The sequence below is a fragment of the Sinocyclocheilus anshuiensis genome, unplaced genomic scaffold (assembly GCF_001515605.1).
Source record: "Sinocyclocheilus anshuiensis isolate Anshui unplaced genomic scaffold, SAMN03320099.WGS_v1.1 scaffold35, whole genome shotgun sequence".
Taxonomy (NCBI): Eukaryota; Metazoa; Chordata; class Actinopteri; order Cypriniformes; family Cyprinidae; genus Sinocyclocheilus; species Sinocyclocheilus anshuiensis.
In genome coordinates, this window is record NW_015552558.1 from 1,263,135 (window position 1) to 1,287,024 (window position 23,890).

Here is a 23,890-nt window from a genome sequence, read left to right on the forward strand (position 1 = left end):
AATGTCATGCCCCTTACAATCGCCGCCTGCGAGCTTCAGTGTGAATATTGCATCAAAATCAAATCAATTTCAGTGCGATTTAAACCCGGATGATTGTAACCACTCTAAGTTCATCTCAACATTACAGACTAACTAAAGTTGAAAAAGTGAAAAAGCATAATAGGACCCCTTTAATGGTACACAGTAAGCAATGCAAGACTAAATGCTATCTACTTTATTGCAGAAAAAAAAATCTAAAACTTTGCCAAACTCACATTTAAGTAACATATTTCAATTCGGCAACAAAATCTGATCACACAAAGAAAAGTGAAAAAAATTGGTGTGATACAATTTTAATTTCAATAAATGGCTGTTAATGCATCTGTTCAGACTGACACAAACATTCGCATGTCACCAGTGCAACAGATTGTTTGTACGGAGAGATGTTTAATTCTCTTTTCCATTGCACTGCGAAGAAACCTGGCAAACCCATACAATCTGCACTTTTGGTCACTTCCCTAGATCCTCTGCTTTTGTATAAAACTTTGACTTGGTGGCGCTCACAGACTTTTGCTAAGCGACAATGAATAGCACAAGATGAATCCAGAACAGTCTCTCTTGACTTGTGCTCTTGTATTTGGTGGTGTTTGATATATACACATACAGACTGATTCACTTTTTAACTTTTGCATTGTTCCAAATGTATTTGTCCATGACAGAAACGCTCCACATTCTACATGAACTCAATCCAGTATTTGTCAAGTCCGGTGGTGTGAACATGTTCAAGCCAGCAGAGACGACAAAAATAAAAAATAAATAGCATGCACCTATTATGCAAACTAAAATAATTATAATATCCAGGAACAGTAGAAAGAAGATGCTTTTTTATAGGGGGGTTAAAGCTGGTCAGTGAGTCACCTTTTTTTTTTCTTGTTCTGTCTTTATCATGCTCTTTGTTTTTGATCTATATTTTAGTGTTTACATGAATAATTACCTCTTTTTATTATTACACGAATGTTTATTTCACTGAGAACCACTTCGTACTTTAAAACTATGTATTTATTTATTTATAACAAACCTTTTCAAAATACTGTGTTAAAGTCCGTGCTGTGGTATTAATTGCTACTGAGAACTGTGAAATTTCACTAGAAATGCTAAGCTATGAAAATTCTAGTGTTGTGACAACCCTAGTACGTACGTGTGCATGTGTGCACTCAGTGTGTGTTTATCAGGAAGTGGGGGTGTGGTAGGGTTGGTTAACAGGTGGGCGTCTCTGTCTTGATTAGAGCTGTCTCTCTTGGGGGCCCAACAATGGGATGATTGCTTCCTCTAGCTGCTGGCAGTGGCCCAGTCCATTGCTGCTGGCATGACTGGCTTTACAGAGCCCTTACAGCCGGGTCTGATTGTATCCTTTTCTGCCAACCACATGCCAACATATATCAACTCTCCACCACAGGCCCACAGGAAGAAAAAAATTATTGGTAATAAGGTGCAGTTGTAACCACTGCAAAGGCACATGGGAAATTCATCTCTTAACCAGCAGGCTACATGAAGAGTTAGAATTCCTAATAAAGGGCCCAAAGAAAATAAGATTTGCTTTTAGCTTCCAGCGTCTTGATGATAGGTCACCAGCTGGGACTCTGAGCACAGGAAGCTTGTAGGTGATTCGTTTCTTTCTTCGGTTGCAGTTTTTAGAGAGCTTTGTAGTGTGCAACAAAAATAAAATAAAAATGTCTTACTCAATTCTCCTTGGTGGACTCAAAAACTGGCCAAAAAAACTTCACATGAAATGGCACCCGCAAACCATTTTACTTCTATTATCTAATTTATTGTCAGGTAAAACATAATGAGAAAAAGTGAAGTGACAAAATGAGAGGGATTGGTGGACAGACAAGATTACAAAGACAAACACTTTTTCCCTTGTGAATAAAAATGTAAAACTGTAAACAGGGCCATTTTCATTTATGTATTATATACATATTCTGTATACTATGAAAGATGCATTAAGATGTGGCGGCAGTGTTTCTCAACCTGCTCACACACTCAGGTCTCTGGCTGAACTGGCAAACACACTGTAATTACAATCAGTGACAGCAGAGAGGCTCATGCCTTACATCTTTGTCACACTCAATGCAACAGCGTCTGTAACAGTCATGAAGAGTGCTTAACATCAAAGAACCGGCCTACAGCACCTTACAACGACAAAGTAAACAGCAAAAACAAACCTCAACATAACAGGAAAATAGTATAAGCTAAAACCTCCTTACACGGAGAGTAGATTTTTAAACATTTACATTTTTAAATATACTTATTCCATGGAAGAACTGACTTATAATTGGTAAAAGAAATTAAAATATATGATAATAATAATAAAAAAAGAAAGAAAGATTCTAGACTTTTGCTGGATTACTTTCTCATCACATGACTGGTTAAGAAAGAAAGAAAGAAAGAAAGAAAGAAAGAAAGAAAGAAAGAAAGAAAGAAAGAAAGAAAGAAAGAAAGAAAGAAAGAAAGAAAGAAAGAAAGAAAGAAAGAAAGAAAGAAAGAAAGAAAGAAAGAAAGAAAGAAAGAAAGAAAGAAAGAAAGAAAGAAAGAAAGAAAGAAAGAAAGAAAGAAAGAAAGAAAGAAAGAAAGAAAGAAAGAAAGAAAGAAAGAAAGAATCCTATACTAAACACACAACCTAAGAAAACGAAATAAGAAAATGAAATTAACCAAATACAAAATTTCATTTTACATGCGTTTATACAGTACGTGTGTTTCATTGTGTATTAAAATGATGTTGACTCTTATGATCTCAAGTGCTTAGCACTAAAATACAGGTGCAAACGTGATCCGATAAATCATATCAATTTGAAGGTAATCAAAAACATACGTAATCACATATTATCATTTGTGTAAACAATTTAATTTGCTTGACATAAAAACTAGCTTTTAAAAATACCTTTTGTACTATAGCAATACTTGATATGCAGGTTAATGCAAGGTGTAAACTGCAATCTGTCTCAGCTGACCACCTCTGATTGGATGGCCAGACACAGATGCAGGCGTAAACAGGGGCTTTGTGTGGAGCAGTATGTCCAGCCTCCAGAACCATACAATACTACCAACTGCATCCCCATCAGAAGTGCATCAAGTGCTGAGAGACATGTACTCACCCTCGGCTGGCTCTGGGTCAGTGAACGAAGCCTCCTGGCTGCTGACAGGCTGATTGTGCCTGCTCTCCTCCTCTACCTGCTTACACACTCTGCAGGTGTACCCATCTTGCACCTGGGTGTCAGGGTCACACAGTCCACTGCCCTCCTGCCTCACACAGTCCACATGAACCCATCTGATAGAGAAACATACAATAAACAACCATCTGTGACAACCATCAATGCCCCAATCAAGGTAACCACCTTTGCCTAAACCCAACATCTTATTTATTTATGAAAGCTGCTACTAATTGTTAACCTGTAGAATAGAGGAATTTCCATTGTTAATACAAATGAAAGCTCTATGTACAGCACCTAAAGCAGAAATGTGTAGCGCATGGTAAAATTTTTTTATTTGAGCTACATTTCTTACATCTATCATTGTACATGTTGTACACAAACATTGTCCACTACAGAAATCAGTTAGTGTTTTTTTAAGTGCCTTACACCATGAGCATTGCAGTGTTTTCCATTAATAACCTAGACTCTGGTCATAGTCTAATCTGTCCCGCCACAGTTTGAGTTTCTGGTTCGACCAATAAGGCTGGACTATCCATTTGGCCAACCAATGGCAGATGGGGGGAGTATTTGGGAAATTTGACTGGAATTCAACTCATTATCTGTGCAAAACCACTGGGTGATGCTAATGGAAACACATATGATGCAGCAAACAGGGTGGATACACAGAAAACAAAGGCTGTGACTAGTCAAATAATGTCATAATGGTTAGTGGTTAGGAAGTCTTCAACAGCTTAAAAATGCTAAGGAAAACACTAAAGTTATATTACCTTACCACAACTATTATAGTATCTGAGCTAACTAAATACAATGAACTTTGAACTAATTATGTCAGTCACGAATTGTAACTCTCAATACATGACAGATCAGATCGGCTGTTGTGCAAAGATTCCATCCACATTCATTACACATGATGCGGCACACAATTACATGTTTGACCCATGGTCAGTTCTCAAAGCAATAGAATCAAATCAATCTGCCATACAAATTATATGAGCATCTTTTCGTTCACAAAGACATCATTGAGCCACTCTCTAAAGCTGCCGGTTCAATTACCGTGTTCTTCGCAGATAATTTCTCTATTGGTTAATCACAGTTTTTGAAGCCTGCAGAGAAGTAATCAACTATTATTTATCAACACTGACCGAGTCTTCACAGTAATAATGGATAAAAACACCTGAGCCTGAGACATGCTAAAATACACAATATAGTAACAGCTATGATGTGAAACATCTCTTCCCCATATAGCAGCATTTACATGACAGGAATAGGGATATGCCGGTATCAAATTATCATGTTGCGATTAATTGCTAATGCTTTTATCACGGTATACGTGTCTCTCACATGTTCCGCCATGTGCTTCTCGTCAGAGTGTGCATGCGTCTTTCACACAGCATACAGCGGTGTTGTGCATTTTGACCAGTTGATGGGAAAAGTATTCTTAAAATGCATTCAAAATTCTGAATAACTTGTACCGTGATATATCGCATTACCGAATACCGGCACAAGTCTAGACAGGAATTACAACAAGCTCTGCAGTAATAATACTACAGTAGCTGTGTTAATGCCATGTGGTAGAAACTTGTCAAATATCATACCAACATGGACAGACTCTCCTTTAAAACCCATGAACAAACTAAGATACAATAAAAAATGATGCAAGGAAAATACAATTTCGACTACTTTACACACAAGCTCACTTGCAAAAATTATAAACCTGGTTTGTGTCAAACACAAAGAAACCATTCAAATTCAACCAACATTTAGAAACCAAACACTCAGACGCTGAAGGATGACAATGGATTTCCTTAATAATACAACATTTTCATGGAAGTCTGTGACCTATTGTTATTATGCAGAAACAGTTTCATTACAGCAATAGGTAGGGTTGGGTATCGAAAACCGGTTCCATTTTAGAACCGGTTATTCGATAAGATGCGTGCATTTTGATTCTGCTTAACGATTCCTGCGTTCGCATTTTAATGTGATTAAAAAAGGATTTAAGTGCAGGAACGGAAAGAACTTGCGCCCTGTTTGCGTGCAGCGCACACGAAGTGCAAGCGCGAGCACAGAGAACAGAGGTCGCGGTACGGGTTCCCGGTTTGTGTCCGTTCTCGAACCGTTCCGTGTATTTCCACTGTAGAAAAGGTTGTACCGGGCCGAAACTGATTTAATAACTTTAATTGATTAATCTATATTTTATTTATGAAAAGAAAACTATGCAGTGTTTTTAAACTTTTAATGACAGTTTCTGTACCTGATATTCTGTTCAGTTGTATTTATTTATGATATTGCTAATTGATTTGTTTGTTCCTATCGTATTACTGACTGTTTACTTGTCTTTAACACTTTAATATTTGACATTTATATTAATCTAGTTGTTTTTGCTGTGGTATTTTTTTTTTAAGCATAGACAAAACTCCTCTTGCAGTGTTCTGTAGGATGCTGATTTTTGCCCGTGTTATTCAGCTGCAACAGAATGCTTTGTAAAAAGACATGACATAAATGTTTGACATCTAAATGTTTGACTTAATTTTTTTTATATTGGATTTTTTATCTTATTGGAATCAAAACTAGGAATCGATAATAATCGGAATCGATAAGCAGAATCGGAATCGATAAAATTCAAACGATACCCAACCCTAGCAATAGGTCACTTGTGACTGTGTGATATTGTCATAGCTGAAAGGGTCATTTCCTACCTCTTACAAGTGCAGCATGAGTGTTTGTCCAGAGGAGCGCCAGAGTCCTGATTCTGCCCACAGATGAGGCAGACCAGCGCTGAATCATGCTGCTGTTGACATCCTTCACACATTACACCATTAGATGACCACTGGCCGTTAGGCCTCACGCCACACTGAGCACACGTTCGGCAGTTCTGCAAAACATAACACACAATTCACTGCAACAATCATCTAATGCACGGTTATACAAAATGATGACCGCAACCCCATTTAAAGTCAACATGAAATAAAAGACCATTTACTTTCATTCTTATTAAGTATAATTCATTAGTGCCCATTACATTAATATTGATATCACACTAATCCATATTTAAATAAACTGTAAATAAAGCAGTCATGCCAACAGTACAGTGGTGTAAACAGTATCGCAAGTTCTACTACCGCATTATATATTATATATGTTCATATAAGCCAGTATTGTTGCTGTACTGCGGAGACCAACTGCTTCAAGTATTATGAATGCTACGAATTGTAAAAAAAAAAAAAAGAAAGTAATCCGACAACAATTCACATCTGAACAATGACACTTGAACCTCACAACAACTGCGAACTACAAACTTCATGGGCTCTCTTAAATCAATTTGGATTGAGCTCCAGCATAATTACGGTTCTATAAATCCTCAAAATCATGTTCATCAGTCTGCAACAGCTCTCAATAGGAGCAAAGCACCGGAAAATTCCATGTCAATTAAAAAGCATACACAAATAAAAGGCACTTCAAGCTCATCAAGTGCAGCATTTCAGACTGCAGAAGAGGGGCAAGTATCAGCTCTAATAACCACCCACAGACCCTTAGCAGGAAATCCAAGCCCTGTCAAGCCTCTGATGATGGACAGACTCCTGTGCTGAGTCCTGGATGACAGGTGGGGCTTCTTGGCTGCCTCCACAAAGTGATGAGAGGGATCTGTGTGTAATTTCGTTCAGATTTTCTATTCTTTCACATAAGCAGGATATTTAGGGGTCTACTAAAAATCTGACTACAAACTCAATTTAGGAAAGTATCGTGTAGTCTCACCCTCAGATGGCATACACAGACGACAAAAGAGCTTTCATAAATTGCAAGCTTGAATTTGATTGGCTGACTTCATGCTATTTCTGAAAGTAAGGTGCACAGATTTTTAAATCAGTCAACACAGAAACAAACGGTATGTTCCAATTACCTGATAGTGTTCTGCAAAGTGCACTTCATAAGGCATTTGACCATCTTAAGTGGGTTTTTGAATTGTAGGAAGTGTATGTTATGTATGAGTCGGTTACCCTACAGGTCAACAAGGTCTTCAAAGTGAGGGTACAGGAGAAGCGCATCAAAACCTTCTAGCACAGCATGCACATTAGGAATAATTAAACTAAAGTGTTTTGGAGGTAATGAATTCTTCATGGTGACTAAATCAAGCTCCAGCATCAATCAAGAGGGAATATACAGTATGCCGGTGAGATGAAAACCAATGCACTCTTCAATCTCACAGTCCATAAACATACCAAAAAGAAAGAGGTGTGTGTGCTGCGAGTTATAGGCTCAAAGCAGAAATGAAAGCACTGTGTGCCTCTACTCACAGCAGGCCAGAATCACTGTCACAATGCTGGTTGTAGTCCATACACAAATACAAGCTTACCATGCACCTCCAGCCGTTGGTGGGTATTGTGTCCATGACGGGCTGCAGGCAGAAGGTATGACACCCTTTATCACACATGTCACATACCAGCATTTTGCTGTCATCCCCTGGGTTCCTACAAACCAGATGAGAAAAAGAGAGTAGATTAAAAACAGATTCCAGATACAGGGTTAGGGGCTTTTGCAAATTTCAAGATAAGACATTTTGACCTATATAATGTTGACAGTTTGCTTGCAGCTAGTGGCCAGTTAGGTAAGTTTCAGTGACAAGCAGGGCAAAAGTGAAAATATGTTTAGCCAATCAGAAGATATTTAATGTTTAATGTACAGTTCTGTGGAAAGAGAATGGACTGATGGGATTTCACTGTAGCCAGTACAACTGACTGACAAAATGACCTGTTGTTTGCTGCAATCTAGCCCTCTCTTTTATAGTTCAACCTTTATTTTGTGTTTCTTCTTTTTCGTAATGTTTAGTTTTATTGACATGATTACAAACAAAACGACTTAGACAATTAAGTGCTCCTTAAAAAAAAGAAATTAATATATAGTGCACCGCAAACTTTGTAAATGTTATATTGTTGTTGTCTATGCACAAAAACCTACACTCAATCATTGATCTTGCAGTGATTCCAGTGTAAAAATATTTATGCCAATTATGAACCAAGATGACTGCTTAAATCCACATGGTACTTCTGTTCTTACATTGAGAGCTTCATACTGATTGGCTTTCAAAATGTGCTACAATAAATCAATGATAAACGTCAAAAGCAGTCAATTAATTACTCAGTTCTCTTCCATTTCCATCTCCTAACATTATTAAGGTATTCAAGTTTGTAAGTGGGCTTAATCAAATGAACTGTCATAATGCATTTAGAGACTACCATCTGCAGATAGCAGATTAATCGATTAAACGGCTTATTAATAGAAGTGTTATTTCTCCATTGTGTCTATTTTTTATCTAAAAAAAGGTTTTACATATACACTGCATACTCTTTTCTGTTTTCCAATATTTTTAGTGAATTTTAGTGGTGTTGATTTAAATGACACTTTTTATTTTTTTTGCAGAAAATATAAAAATCAATATTGGCGAGCAAAGCGAATAATCTGCTGTCAAGATATCAGTCAGCTAGGGCTGGACAATAATTCAATATCAATATGTATCGCGATATAATTTTTTTCAATAACGGTGATATGATTTTTAAACACATTTCCGATATTTAAAGTGAAAAGTGACATGACATGTGGCCAAGTATGGTGACCCATACTAGGAATTAGTGCTCTGCATTTATCCCATCCTAAGTGCACACACACAGCAGTGAACACACACACACTGTGAACACACACCCGGAGCAGTGGGCAGCCATTTATGCTGCAGCGCCCGGGGAGCAGTTGGGGGTTCGGTGCCTTGCTCAAGGGCACTTCAGTCATGGTATTGAAGGTGGAGAGAGTGCTGTACATTCACTCCCCCCACCTACAATCCCTGCTGGTACGAGACTCGAACCCGCAACCTTTGGGTTACGAGTCCGACTCTCTAACCATTAGGCCACGACATTAGCCCAAAATAAAATAAAAAGATGGAGGGCTTCACGGATTTGCGTGTCATCCCTTCGCAGGGGCCGTGCTAATCTTCTCTGTATCGATCCAATTTTAGTATATGTGCCGCCGTGGCACATATTTCGTTTCGATATACATTACCACTTTCCCATACATTGATTTATTTGTGGCGTTTGACTTCGTTGAATAAACATGAGCACTGCACGTTTCAAAATCATAACACGGTGCGGGTGTTTTATATGAATGTATATCTGAAGGGAACTGACTGTCTTCAGAAAAGTTTCGATGGCATTTTCATTTGATATCGTGATATCAATTTTGGCCATATCGTTCAGCCCTAGTGTCAGCCACTGAAAAAGACACTTTTAACTGCAGCCACCACTCATCAGCCAAATACAACCTCATTCTACATTTACCCAGGCAAACAAACACCCCATTACTTTCTCCCCATGAGCAATAACACTTTCACTTTGGCTTTTCAGAGCCCAAACCTGTCTAAGTGGTAAATCAGAGGGGAAACAGTGAGATTTATAGAGCCGAGAGGAGGTGATGTGACGTTCAGGAGATTTAGCCATTTCCAGGCCTATATTTTCAGCCAATGCAAATCAACATTAAATGAGAACGTCATCTGATATTTACAGCTTAGCTGAGCCATGGCCATTATGGCCATTTTCCTCCACCGATCTGCCTCTCCCAGCCCTACTGTATTTGATACCCAGAATCACATCAACCAAGCAGCACATCATATTGGAGAAGGCTATATAAAATACAATCCATTTTGACTACACTGCATTTTTACTGTAAAAATCCCTGCTTCTCGTGAGGTCCAGGCTCTATGATCTACTGTATTCTGTCTCCTCAGAACAATATACATATAGAAAGACTTGAACACACATTAAAGGTGTCTGACATCAGTCGGATGGATCTCCCAGCAGTCATAGTTAGAGTGTGGCTGCTGGCATGAAAAAACAGCTCAAAACAAAATTCCCTAAGGATAGCCTTGTTTTCATCCATGCTGACATAGAAACTCAATTGTCATTCTATAAAAACAGCAAAACAACTCTGGCTTTATTTATTTAATGTCTAGTGAGATTATGCAGTATGCCAAAGACCAACAAATTAATACAATTATTATTATGTATTTATTTATTTATTTTTGTGTGGATTTAAATATAGTAAAACAGAGAGGGGAAAGGGAAAGCAAAAAACAGAAATGCAAAGGGAAAGTGTACAATTTTCAGAACAATGAGTGTTCAAAATTCTCCAGACATCTGAACTTAATTACTCAACTGTGTTGAGTAATTAATGTCCAGGTGAGCTGGATACTCACTTGCATGCGAGGCACACTTTGCACTCAGGACACTGCCAACCGGCCCTCTTCAGTGGGGTGACAGTGATGTCCAGACAGGCCCCATGGTAATGCTGGCCACACGTACAGCAGAAGAGCTGATCGAGCAAGTCTCCAGAACTGTCACACACCAGACAGTTCACCTCATCTTTTGCTGTAAGGGAGAGTTCATATACAATGTGTCTCCAACTACACAAGGTATATCTTATATGTAGTAATTTATGATGTAAACAGATGTGCTCCATCGGTCTGTCATGAGCATACCTGTCTGCTTACAGCTATTGTCTCAAAAGATTTTTTTTCATTATATGGCTGTTTAAATGATAATATTAATTAATATATATATATATAAAAAAAAAGCCTCAACATTTTATGAAAGAATCAGCAGAAGGAAACGTGTGTAACAGAGAAACTCACATCGGACAAGGGCTTGTTGGATGTGATCCGGGCAGAGGAGGGTGTATGCCTTTATGTCCTGGAAGGTTCCGGCAACAGCTGCACAGGAGTAATGAAAGGAGCGCCCACAGCTCTCCTCACAGCACTTTATGGATGCTCCAAGGCGCTTACAGTATGCACAGCACTATAAAAAGTGAATACAGAAACATATATATCAGCGGTGTAGTTCCAGTTACATAAATGCTCCATACATCACTATTAGCGATGGAGGGTTTAGATTAACTGGTGTTTTTACATAGCTCCAAAACTGCTCAAGTGAATAATCTTTAACATTTATAATGTAAGTACTATAGCGTAAAAGTACCACAGAGTTTATCTTTCTACTACTAAAAATAGACAAGGCAAACGCTACAGTACCTTTTCATATACCAATTAATTGCTTTGTTTAACAGTTCTGTCAAATGATTTATTAGACAGAACTGTTAAACAAAGACTGTAAAGCTCTTGCTCTTCTACACTCAGGCAGTGGCATTCTCGGTCACTGTTAATGTGAGATCCTGAATCAAGTTTAGATTTATTTACTGTTTAATTAATTTGAAGCATTAATTTGCTGTACAGAGATTCAGTGATACTTATTAAAATGGGCACCTCACAATTTGTACAAATATAATATTTATATATCCAAAAACACGAGATGAACTGTGGCTGAACCTTGCATGGCAAACAGAGAAACCAAGACTCATTAAGGTGTATTCACACATATTTGGTGTGACCTTTAAGATTTTAAAACAAAATAACACATCCCTCTAAACACCTTAACACAGTATGTGAAAATTCAAACTGCACTGAAACACTTTTTTTTATTGGTCAATGACCAATAAGACATAAGCTGTTAGCCTCAAACAGCTTAAAAAGCCAAAATGGCAACAAACAAACAAGAAAATAAATGTTGTGGAAAGCAATTAATTATAACACAGAAATCCATTCAATTCATTAGGGTAATATAATGTACTTTATTTACACTAGCTTGATTAATCACTTTAAAAAGCTATTTAATTCTTTGAAAAAACATGCTGTCTTTTAATTGAATCTGTTATTTAATACATTTTAACATGAGGATTTTGAAATCTTTTAAAAATAAAATGCACATTTGTATTTGATGCAGTGTCAAAAATGCTATGGTACATAAAAGGTGAAAATTTCCATCTGTCAGTTGCATTGCTCTTATAATAGCCTTTTGTAGCAAAAGTGGTGCAAAACTATAAACCCTGAACAGCAAGGTCGTCACAACATGCTTTTCCTCTCATAGGTCCATTTGCTCATTACATATTTACCCCTCTTTCAGCATGTATTTTTTCAACCTTTCAGATACATCCAGTAAAGCATTCAAGGGTCAAGGCGAATGTCATTCAAAATAAGGACTTGGATGAAAACTGGCCAGACGTTTAAATCACCACCATGGAAAAAGCACTCACTTTGAATAATAGAGGACACCAGGGCCTGAGAAAACGGCCCTAAACTAAAAATGTCTCTAGTCAGCAGTCTCTCTACCTCTCTCATGTTTTAAAAACCCTTGGCCTAAAGCCCAAATGCAACAATCTGCAAATACCTTTTAACACTGAGCTTTAAGCAATTATCGCCCAGGCGGTGAGTCCACTGGGGCTGACAGCAGCCTCTATCCACAATGCTCTTTTCTGAATCACTCTGAAAGACAGCCATATAGAGCTCTATGGCCATACTGTCCACTCTCAAGGCTAGGTGGGTGTTTAGTATCTCATGCCTCAAATAATGTATCAAACGGAAACCATCCCCTCAGACATCTCCTTCATGGGGTGAAAAAGCTACAGCTGATACGTTATTGCTGACAAGACTCCAAGGACACTATTATAAAGTAGAACAGCTTTCCCTCCTTGAAATCCTATATGCAAAGAGGTATAATGGCAGCATTCCAAACGGAGCAGGCCAGTGATGAAAGATGTAGTAAAGTGTTGGATGAGTGTGCTGTACTGTGCACAATGTCGGCTAGTTTGTGTCTCGGTCAGTCAGTGTGTAAACTGCAGTTATGCAGCGATTCTGTTTATAGCATTTGAAACTTTTTCTAGACATGATTCTAAATAGATGATTCTTTTACTTTGTCAAAGCACATCTTCGGGTTTAGAATGCACAACTTATTAGAAATGCCTTTCCAAATGTTCACATTTGATTATAAATGAAAAAAAGTCACATTGTGTGTTGCAAGTAATGCTGGGCAACGATTAATCGCGATTAATCGCATCCAAAATAAACGTTTTGGTGTACATAATATATGTGTGTGCTATGTATATTTATTATGTATATATAAATACGCACACATGCATGTAAATATTTAAGAAACATTTTATTTTTATATATTAAATATATTTATATATAATATAAATTATATGAATATAAATATATACATGCAAATACATGTACATATTTTCAAAATATATACTGTATGTGTGTGTCTTTATATACATAATAAATATACACAGCACACACACACACACACACACACACACACACATATTATATAAACAAAGACTTTTATTTTGGATGCGATTAATCACGATTTATCATTGTTTAGCACTAGTTGCAAGCTAAATGAATGATGCACCAATAGTAGATTATATGTGCAAATAAAGTCAGAGGAAGATGATCTTGTGGAAGGGACTGTGTGAAGTTCAAGCCATCCTCAGCCCTCTGACATTTACTATTTCACAGCTCAGCAAGTCTCACTGCCAGCTGGCACTTTCCTCAAATGGGGTACAAATTGGTGTCCCATTACTTTTTATAAAGAATTATAACATTATATAGCATGCACATTACATATCATGCAGCTTTTAGATACAATGTTTAAATGATCAAAAAAGTAACATTACTTAAACATTGTGACACTAAGAAAGTGACATCATTTGGAGCCTTTCAACAGCATGGTGAAAAATACAAGTAAATCATCTCATTCTATTTTCTCAATTTCTATATAAACTGTAGTGTTGACTACATTTGTCAAGCTCGACCATTCAACCTGCCACCCAAGCTATTGTAAGAATATATTCCAACTAATTTACAGCCTTAGTGCTTATAGTATACTGCTTGGATGTGAACTACTAAACATACAGCAAATCAACTAGGCTTGGTGTTAAGAAGCCCAGGTCTACCTTGAAAGACCTCGGTCACCCCAGTAATAAATTGTTCTCTGTCTGGCAAACAGTAACAAAACATTCAGCCAAAGTCCAGTGGATTACTGAACAACAGCTACGTGCAGGCAATAAAGCTGGTCTCACATATGGGGGAAAAACCTAGTGTGATGTAAAGCTAATTCATCATTTGGATAATTTATTTTTTGCACAACTGTCCCCAATGACTCATTATCAGTTTCTGTTTTTCAGAAAGGCAGAGAAAAGTGTGCAAGACATATCAGATTAGTGAATGCCAGAGGCAGAAACACCAAAACAAAAGGATAGGCCACTGAAATAATACTGATTTCACAGAAAACATGGACAACAATTACACTAAAAGCTTAAGTTTCTATTTGGATGGTTGGAGTTTTGACAGATCCTAACTGTATTTTACATAGCATAGCCACACATTTGGATAGATGCTATGTGTTTTTCCTCAAGAATCAGATCCCAGGTGAAGAGAATATAAAAATTAAATACTCCTAATGTGCTTTCCCTGCCCGCGTTCCGTGTGCCCTTGCGCCTGCCACATTGCATTGTGTTAATTAGTGGAGTTGCACAAGAGAGACGGCTGTGGCAGCTCTGCTCCGCTCCTAATTAGAAAATATTTTAAAGACCAGGGGACCGACACAACCTCTTCCACTGCCAATAATAACCCCATTCATGATTAACTCTGAATACTTAATCAACAGTGAGTGCATTTGTCATTCCTCCACAGAAAGTACTCTCAGGGAAAAGTATAGCACAAGTTTGCAACTACATTCAAAAATACAAATTGGTGCAAACACGGGCCCACTCAACCCCACTAATAGCAATTTGCCACTAAAATGATGCTAGATCGAGGGCTCAGTGAAGCTCTGCCAATTCAGCCCACAAGACCACAGAGAGGAACAATGGCGTAACTGACTATGTTACTCTATAACCTGCCCATAAACAAACAGTACGCTGCAAGCTTTATTTACTTGAAATGTAAATCAAGTAAATAAGAGTGAGCGGCAAATTGCAGTAAATTGCTGCTCTACACAAAATAATTTCTGCATGTGCAAGGTCGTATATAATGAGCATTTGGGAATGCAACATGTGCCAACAATCTTTTTATTTTTTACTTATTACTTATTTACTTATAACTTATTATTATTATTTTTTTATGTGAAATTACTTTATTGGAGGGCCAAACTGTTGCAGCCCTAAAAACAATCACAGGAACATTAAGCTTTTTTAAAATAAAATCACAATCACACATTTAAAGAATTTCTTTTCAATCACACATTCAGAATTTATTTTCCTCAAATTGTGCAGGCTTAACTAAAAACTGAATTAAATATATCAAGTAAAAAAAACAAAAACAATACAATTTAGGGATGCACAATATATTAATACAACAGTTGTAATTTGATATTATTATTTTTTTTATATTTAGATCATCAATGTCATCTAACATTATCATTAGAGTCCTCTACTGCTAACTAAAGTTATGTGTTAAATGATAACTTGTAAATATCATCTTTAAATCTCAAAATACATTTCTATTTTGACTATACAATTGGTTTATGATAATGGCAGAGCTCTAGTTTTGTTTTGCGTTTTAGAGTTGCTTTTTCTTTTTAAAAAGTGTATTTGGTGACAAAATTATCCCAGCCCTCTGCCTCCAACGTAACTGGATGGAGACCAGCAGGTTTACAAAACAGAATTACCTATTCATTGGTAGACACACATGGAATAGGGCCAGACTGGGTGCTGGCATGTCGGTTGAAAATGGTACAAGTTGACAGAACAAACATTTCAAAGTTGGAAGCACAAACAAATCCACCAACAAGACATTTAAACACACTGGTGTGGGTGTCACTCACCTCTGTGCTCCCTGAGTCAATTGCTTTGTCCACATACAGCAGCGAATGTCCCTCCCCGCGGCATACACCCTCCGACCAGGCGGCACAGCGCAGGTGAGCACAACACTGGCCTAGAGGTGCAATAGAATAATAAACACCATCAGCCACTGAAAGACACAAACAGTGACGCAAGAGTAGGTTTACCTACCAGTGGGGTCGAATAAAGACGCAACGTTAATGTCATCAGGAAGGCCAATTTGGCCCAGTTCATCCCAGAACTTCCGGCCGGGCTCCTCAGCAGCGGGGTCTGTACTACCTGGAGCAGAGGTTGAGTGCAGGCCGCTGTCTGGAGAGCTGACCCTAAGGAAAGAAGCGAACGGACACATTAGGTTTAATCTGCAAAGACACTGAAAGAGTCACAAAAGAATATTTGAAGGTGACAGTTATGTAGCCCACTCCTCTGTGAGATAACAAACACTTGGCAGTTTATTTCTAGATGTCAGCATTCCAGTCATGTTTTAAGAAGGCCTACAGTGCAACTACAACATCCATGAAGCCCTGTCTGCAACGGCGAGGTATGGGGTTATCATACTTGGCTGCTACACAAGGACTGGCTGTTTAGAAGCAAAGTATGAAAGAGACAGAGAAAGAGAGAGGACGAAAGAGAGCCGGAAAGGGGGTGGGGGGGGCTTGAATGACTGGCTGCTTGGATGTGGCGCTGAGAGAGTGAGCTACAGAGACTCAGAGAAGCGGAAAAAAAGGAATTAACATTTAAAAAGGGAGCCGGTTTGAAGAGGGCCAGCCAGAAGTGGGTTGCAGCAGGGACAGGATGAAAGACTACTGTATGCGATCCCTATTCTGTCCAGAACATCTGCATAAATATAAATATACTGTTTGGTGTTCTACTTCCTCTTTAAAAAGACTTGCATCAGAGGAGCAGTGACATTAAGGACATTATTGTATCATAAGGAACTCCATGAATTAGTTTTTTCCAAACAATTCCATTGACATCTTTGGTTCATATTGTTGACTTGGGATTTGTACGTTTTGGATTTTGTGTTTTTCAACATTTCATAAGGAATACACTTATAGGTGTCATTTAAAAATTGGTTTTGATTTCATACTGAGGTTCCTAAAATGCTAAGGCATCATAGGTATGGACCCTTCTAAATATCAGGGAGCAAATGTAAGTCTTAAAAATGTCAAGGCAGCATTACATGCATCCTTTACTGATAGGACAATCCAAGAGTGTCAGAAAGAAACACTGATTAAAATATTTTATTCAATACTAAAATGTACTGATAAAAAAAATGTGCAATGTGATAAAAACGACTGCATAATTTACACGAGGAGCTATATTTGTGAGTAAAGTAGGGTTGTGACAGTGAGGAAATTCTCCCACTGGTTAATCGACGTGTGACAACACCAGTAATACCGGTATCTCCGTTGGAGTGGGGTGAGGGGGTGTTAGTTCGTTTGAGTTTCCCTTTTCTTCGCTTTCAAATGGCTTGTAAAAGTGCCGTGCGCATTTTACTTTCACTTTCAAATTAGCACTAATAAAATAACAAATTACTTAGGCTACACGAAGTTTAAATAGGTATATAAAACTGAAGATCAGCAAACACTGTGGAACCAAATAAATAAGAAATTAATGTTTAAAAAAAACTTCCAGTCAATAGGCTTTTCAAAATCTAAAATATTGCCAAACAGGCGCCTTTGCATTTCCTTTCTAAACAATCTTCTACCATTGTCTTGTCTTTCTCACCTCATTCTTGTCAGTCAGCTCGACTCACGCTCCTCACATGATAAATACAATCTGACTCCTGCTCCGTGGTGAACTGTCGTTCGCCCGTGGTAGGCAAATGACGTAACCGTTGTTGCGGCTTAACACCGGCATAACCAAAAACACCGTCTATCGCAGTAAGCCTAGAGTAAAGTCACTGTCTATGTAGACCATTCTTAAGTTAATTTTGAATTAGGATACAGCCTTGAGGCCAATTCACATTGGACCATCAGACGACGACAAACGTCAGCAGACACGTTCGCCTGGTTTTGTCTGTGTGTTACCCCTCTACTCTGTCCCCCTCCACCACCTCCCACCTCTTCTCTGACGGCTGATGACTTTGTCAGCTTTTTCACTGATAAGGTGGCAACCTTCAGCAGCCAGTTCTCTGCACCACTTATCCATAGCCAACCTACACACATTCCACTCTTCTCTTCCTGCTCTCCCCTCACGGTGAATGAGGTCTCCAAAGTTCTCTGTGCCAGCCGTCCAACATCCAGTCCCTTAGACCTGATCCACTCCCACCTACTACAGCAGATCTCAACAACAGTGCTACCCGTGCTGACTCACATCAACATATCCCTAACTACTGGAAAATGTCCTAGCACATTTATACAGGCTCGAGTAACCCCACTGATCACAAAACAAAACTCAATCCTACAGACCAGTTCCTTTTCTGTCAAAAAAAGAGTTGTGTTTGATCAGCTCTCTGCTATTCTCCAACAGAACAACCTACTTTACTACACTGACCATTGCTGAAACTCTTTGTCTGTCCTTATTGTACTGGTCCTGTCTGCTGCTTCGACACTGTAAACCACCAGATTCTACGGTCCACCCTCTTTGCCTTGGGCATCAAAGATACAGTACGTTGGTGGCTTCAGTCCTATCTCATAGTTTCATACAAAAACAGCATTCTTCCATCTTAGAAACATTGCCAAGTTACGAAACATGATACCTGTTTCTGATGCAGAAAAGCTAGTTCATGCATTCATGACCTCTAGACTGGACTATTGTAATGCACTGCTAGGTGGTTGTCCTGTATCTTCAATAAACAAGCTACAGGTAGTCCAAAATGCAGCGGCTAGAGTCCTTACCAGGTCAAGAAAATATGATCATATTACCCCAATTTTACAGTCTCTGCACTGGCTACCTATTAAATTCCGTATCAGTTACAAAATATTATTACTTGCCTATAAGGCCCTTAATGGGTTAGCTCCTGCGTACCTAACTAGTCTTCTACCACGCTACAATCCATCACGCTCCCTAAGGTCGCAAAACTCTGGACTTTTGGTAGTACCTAGGAAAAGCGCTATATAAATAAAGGTGACTTGACTTGACTTGACTCATAGGCAGATCTTTCAAGGTTTCATGAAGAGGAGGAGTGTCTGAGTCACATAAGCTAATAACTGGGGTTACTTGAGGTTCAGTGCTCGCTCCTCTCCTTTCTCCATTTACACAACCTCAGTGGAAGTAATCATAAAGGCACATGGCTTCCACCACTGCTATACAGATGATACACAGCTCTAGCTCATGTCAGACCATTTCTTTTCTCACTACAAAATCAAATTCAAGGTTTTGACGCTTGCTTTCAAGGCTGTCACTAGAACAACACCTCCCTATCTCAACTGACCTATTGGTAAGCCCCGCCCCCCTTAGTTACTGTTGCTCCCTCGGACAAACAAACGGAGCTTCTCACCATTTCACAATGACAGCTGTCAGTGTGAAAACCTTGTCCCACAATGTTTTTGCACAATTTTGGACACAGAATGGCCACCATTCAAGTGGGAATTAAATATTCCATGGAGGGATCAACACCGTTCATGTACTGCAGAATACGATTAAATTAATGTACATTTAACTAGTTTAATATGGAGAGGCACTGAAATTTAGACCTTCGTTTGTGTGTTTTTGCCCTACAATGTACATGATGTGAGAACAGTTCGCCATTTAGGTTTGTAATAGCATTGACTCACTAACTTTAACGTTAGCTGGTTTTAGCAAGAGATACCTTGCTGAAATGCAAGATGACATTAATGTTCTGCTTGAGCAAATGAAAATTGTAACTTAATGAGAGTGTGACAACCAGAAAATGAAGTTTTTGTCTTCATTGGGATTGGGGTTGAATGCTTAGGGACATTTTTCTCTGTTTTGTTTGGGTTTAGGAAATGTAATAAAATAAATTCTATTGCCCATCCTCTCAGGATACCTGTAATCAGTGTTGCAAGTACCACAGGCACATCGTTTTTCCATTTTCGTAGCATAAACACCATCAAACTGATGCGAGCTTCGGATCTTCCAATGTTTCTCTATGGCGCTGAAAACTAAAGATGTCCGAGTTCCCCTCCCCGTGCAACTGATACTCGACTGCCATTGGCTCATCTGCGTTCGAGGGGAGCAGCTTACCGATAGGTCAATTGACTCCTACAAATGCATGCTCCCTCCCGCCAGCTTAGGTCACTGAATGAGTAACACTTTGTTGTTCCTTCACAAAGAGAAACAAAGTCACTCTCCAAACACCCTCTCTGCTCCTCTCTGGTGGAACGAGCTGCTAACCTCCATCCAAACTGCTTAGACCATCACAGCTTTCAAGAACCAGCTGAAGACACAACCACTTAACCACCCCACACCCTTAAGCCAATGAACTAACACACACCCACACAAAAAGGAAAAATCTTTTTTTTCTTCTCTGCATTCGCCCTTTGCTCTAGCTTACAAGTTTATTATTCGCTCTGTGACAAATTGCTTTTGTTCCTCTATTGCAATTCGCTTTGGATAAAAGTGTCTGCAAAATGCATAAATGTAAACATAGTCGTATTGGCACTGGTTGGTGCTTGTTTTAGTTTCACTAAAGTTTGTCTGGTCTTAGAATGTCTGAGAATTGGTGTACTATAATCTGGGGACTGTTGGCATTGGTCACTATCTGTTGGGGCAGTGTGAAATGTGACCCTGGACCACAAAACCAGTCTCAAGTCGCTGGGGTGGAAAAAGCGATTTTCTCAATATTTTGATTTTTTTGCACCCTCAAATTCCAGATTTTCAAATAGTTGTATCTCGGGCAAATATTGTCCAATCCTAACAATTGGAAAGCTTATTTATTCAGCTTTCAGATGATGTATAAATCTCAATTTCGAAAAATTGACCCTTATGACTGGTTTTGTGGTCCAGGGTCACAAATAGCCTTTACAATTCAGCTGTCTATGGAGACACTACACATCATGGCAGCTCACTAGGTTAAAGAACAGATACACTTTAAAAATCAATGTTTATTTCAGTTACACTTTAAAAATAAATGTCTATTTAACAGTGATATCAAGACATCTTCTTCAAAGAAAGAGGCAGCATCATATGTATCCTCTGCGGAGCAGACAAACTTAGAATGCATTACGACAAGCTCAACTGTAAAAAACAAAACATTCGGGAGTCTGGTCTCCAGTGAGAGCCTACATGAAGTGCTGCAAATCACTCATGAGGTTTCTTGATGGTTAAAAAGCTGACTTAACAGTTAGTTGCCTTTGTACACCGCTTACTAAATTTTGGAACAGAGCTTAAATTGTGGGTTACACTATTTCGACAGCCCACTTTAGACATTCCATTAAGTTTCTATTACGTTGAATTCTACTAATGCAGAGTTCACACTGCACAATGTTTCCCCCAATATTCACTTGCTGACAGGTTTTGTGAAATCAACGTCAAATGCCTGAAATTGGAGGCAAATCGGTGCTCGTTCACGCGAGTGACAATCACGCAGTGTGAATTATCAAAAACGCGATCTGAGAGAATTGCAGACGACAGTGAAATATTTGGCATGCTAAATATCTGGACCTGTCGGCGATTCAAAATCCTGCTGTGTGAAATGAGTTCTGACTGAAAAATATGACCTACAGCCAACGAGAGAGCAACATACAGGGCAGCAGGAAGTTCGGGGAGGAGTTGTATAAAAGTAGTTTGAGGACCAGATAGAGTTGTCTGTGATTCTTCCTATTGTAAAGTCATGCAGTGTGTAACCTCCTGTCACCGATATATCGTGCAGTGTGAAAACCGCAGCAACTGAATGCTACCCCAGATAGGCCTAGTCGTGTAGTGTAAAAACAACTGTGATCCTATGACTTTGGAAATCATGCTGTGTGAACTCGGCATAAGTTGCAAAATTAGTAGAATTTCTGAAGCAGACTATCAAAATAAAGTTAACAAGTTTTGAAAAAGAGAATCTGTGTCAATCACTTTTAATGTCTGCAATGCCTCCAGTTACAATAACTCACACAATGTCTGCTCCACCTTAACAGTCTCCACCTTAAATTACATGCAATGTTCCTCATTCTCTTTTGAGCTGTTATTGTTTTCACTCCCTTGTCAATAACTGGCACGGTTCCAGCTCAGACCGACCAATCAGATGCCTCCAACACAACAATTCACCGCCTGATGGCAGGCTGCCAGAGACTGCACAGAGAGCATTACGTCACTATTCCTCAGGGACCCGTCTGATTGGTTAAGAAGAGCTGAGAAAATTAGGCACTCATCCAATGAGCCTGAGGGTGGCTGTGGACAGGAACTTTTGACAACAACAGGTCATGTGGAGCTCTGTGAAAGGCTGTCAGTGGAGCTTTCCCTTATAGATTTCTCCTTTAACCCTCCATCTAGTAACTAATCATCAGACAATTCTGGCACCAAATTAATTGACCCAAATTGAATTGTGGTTTTGGGTTCATTAGCAACTCCCAGCGTATTTGGGTCAAAGCACTCCATTCCTCTCCATCAGAAAGCACAATGGAAGAGAACACAAGTTCTGTGTGACCCAAAACTTAAATAATCAGATTCCATCCAGCAAAGGGGAGGGGGTTGGGGTGCTTTCAATTTCCAAGCCTGATTTTTTTATCCTAATTTAGAAGAAGGGACAGCGAAGGGACAGGGCGGTGTAGAATAAAGGTAAATTAAGTAAAAAAATAATGCTTTTTTTTTTTTTTTTTTTAAATGAAGCATTAACACATGTTAGACTGCACCCCATAAACACAATCAAGCCTAGAAAAAAAACAGTCAACCACCCCTTTAAATTTATCATTTTGATGGCCGACTGTAATCCAGAATGGATTATGCATTTATGAAACACATGCAAGTGACTGAAATTAAATTATATTCCAGTTTTAAATGTGCATCTGATTACAGATATCCTAAATGGGATTACGCAAAACCCACTTTTGTGATGTTTTGTGACATCACAAAACCCGGAAAAACAACGCTGTAGTCCAAGTCCACTTTTTGAATTTTAGTCAGTGTGTAGTGTGTATGTTTGGGCATAAAAAAAGATCTTCAAAGTGACAAATCTCAAAGTCCACTCCAAAGGGAGATATTTGGTTTTTAAAAAAATCCCTTTTCAAGAACTACAACGAACGGCTCTAAATATCTCCCTTTGGAGTGGACTTTGAGATTTGTCACTTTGAAGATCTTTTTTTATGCCCAAACATACACACTACACACTGACTAAAATTCAAAAAGTGAAAAAGCATAATAGGACCCCTTTAATATAATTCAGATTGTATTCATCTGAAAGAAAGAAAGGATGGCTTGGATAAACCTAGGATGGCTTGAGGGCTTGAGTAAATCATGGGGTAATTTTCATTTTTTGGTGAACTATCCCTTTAAGGTATTAAGGTAAGCGTAAAATAAATTTTAAGATTGTGAAAAATTCAAACATCACCATTACAAAGATAAACCTAGTTTAGAAACTAATTTTGTCCGATTTCGAGGAGTAATTACACTGGACATTCTAATGAGATAGTGCCTAGCACAGCACTCAGCATTATTTCAGCTCTGCGGGGGTCACTGGGCTCATTGCTTTTTAAACAAGGCGCTTTTAGTCCCCACAGCAAACACAACCGGCAAACCGGCAACTCTCACCTCCACACAACCTCATTACACATCACAGCTTAAAGGGGTCATATGATGTTGCTAAAAAGAACATTATTTTGTGTATTTGGTGCGTAAATATACAAACCATGTCTGCATTTGTGATCGGAGAAATGACAAACAACAAGTGCTACTCTACACTGCACAAAACTGCACAAAAATTCTTTAAATATGAAAACGTACTTACAGACTGTGAGTCAGAACAGCCGGTATTGTAGTCTAAACAGTCCTCCATAAAATGCGCTGCACACATCTGAATATTTGCTTTGAACTGTTCTGGAACAGTGTTGTAAATACAACTTAACCACTGATTTCTAGTTGTGTCCTCTTTTGGA

The 23,890-nt window shown here is 38.6% G+C and overlaps 1 protein-coding gene across 1 annotated transcript in view; it reads right to left on the reverse strand.

Annotated features, from left to right (window-relative positions):
* The window catches only part of LOC107664651 (histone-lysine N-methyltransferase 2C-like), an 88,546-nt gene that overhangs the window by 4,979 nt on the left and 59,677 nt on the right, over positions 1-23,890 (reverse strand). The window contains exons 6-12 of the mRNA XM_016455275.1: positions 16,080-16,231; positions 15,893-16,002; positions 10,864-11,026; positions 10,429-10,600; positions 7,546-7,660; positions 5,891-6,066; positions 3,135-3,307 (exon numbers count right to left, since the gene is read on the reverse strand). Of these exons, the coding sequence (XP_016310761.1) occupies positions 3,135-3,307; positions 5,891-6,066; positions 7,546-7,660; positions 10,429-10,600; positions 10,864-11,026; positions 15,893-16,002; positions 16,080-16,231 (1,061 nt within the window). The remainder of the gene's footprint in view (positions 1-3,134; positions 3,308-5,890; positions 6,067-7,545; positions 7,661-10,428; positions 10,601-10,863; positions 11,027-15,892; positions 16,003-16,079; positions 16,232-23,890) is intronic.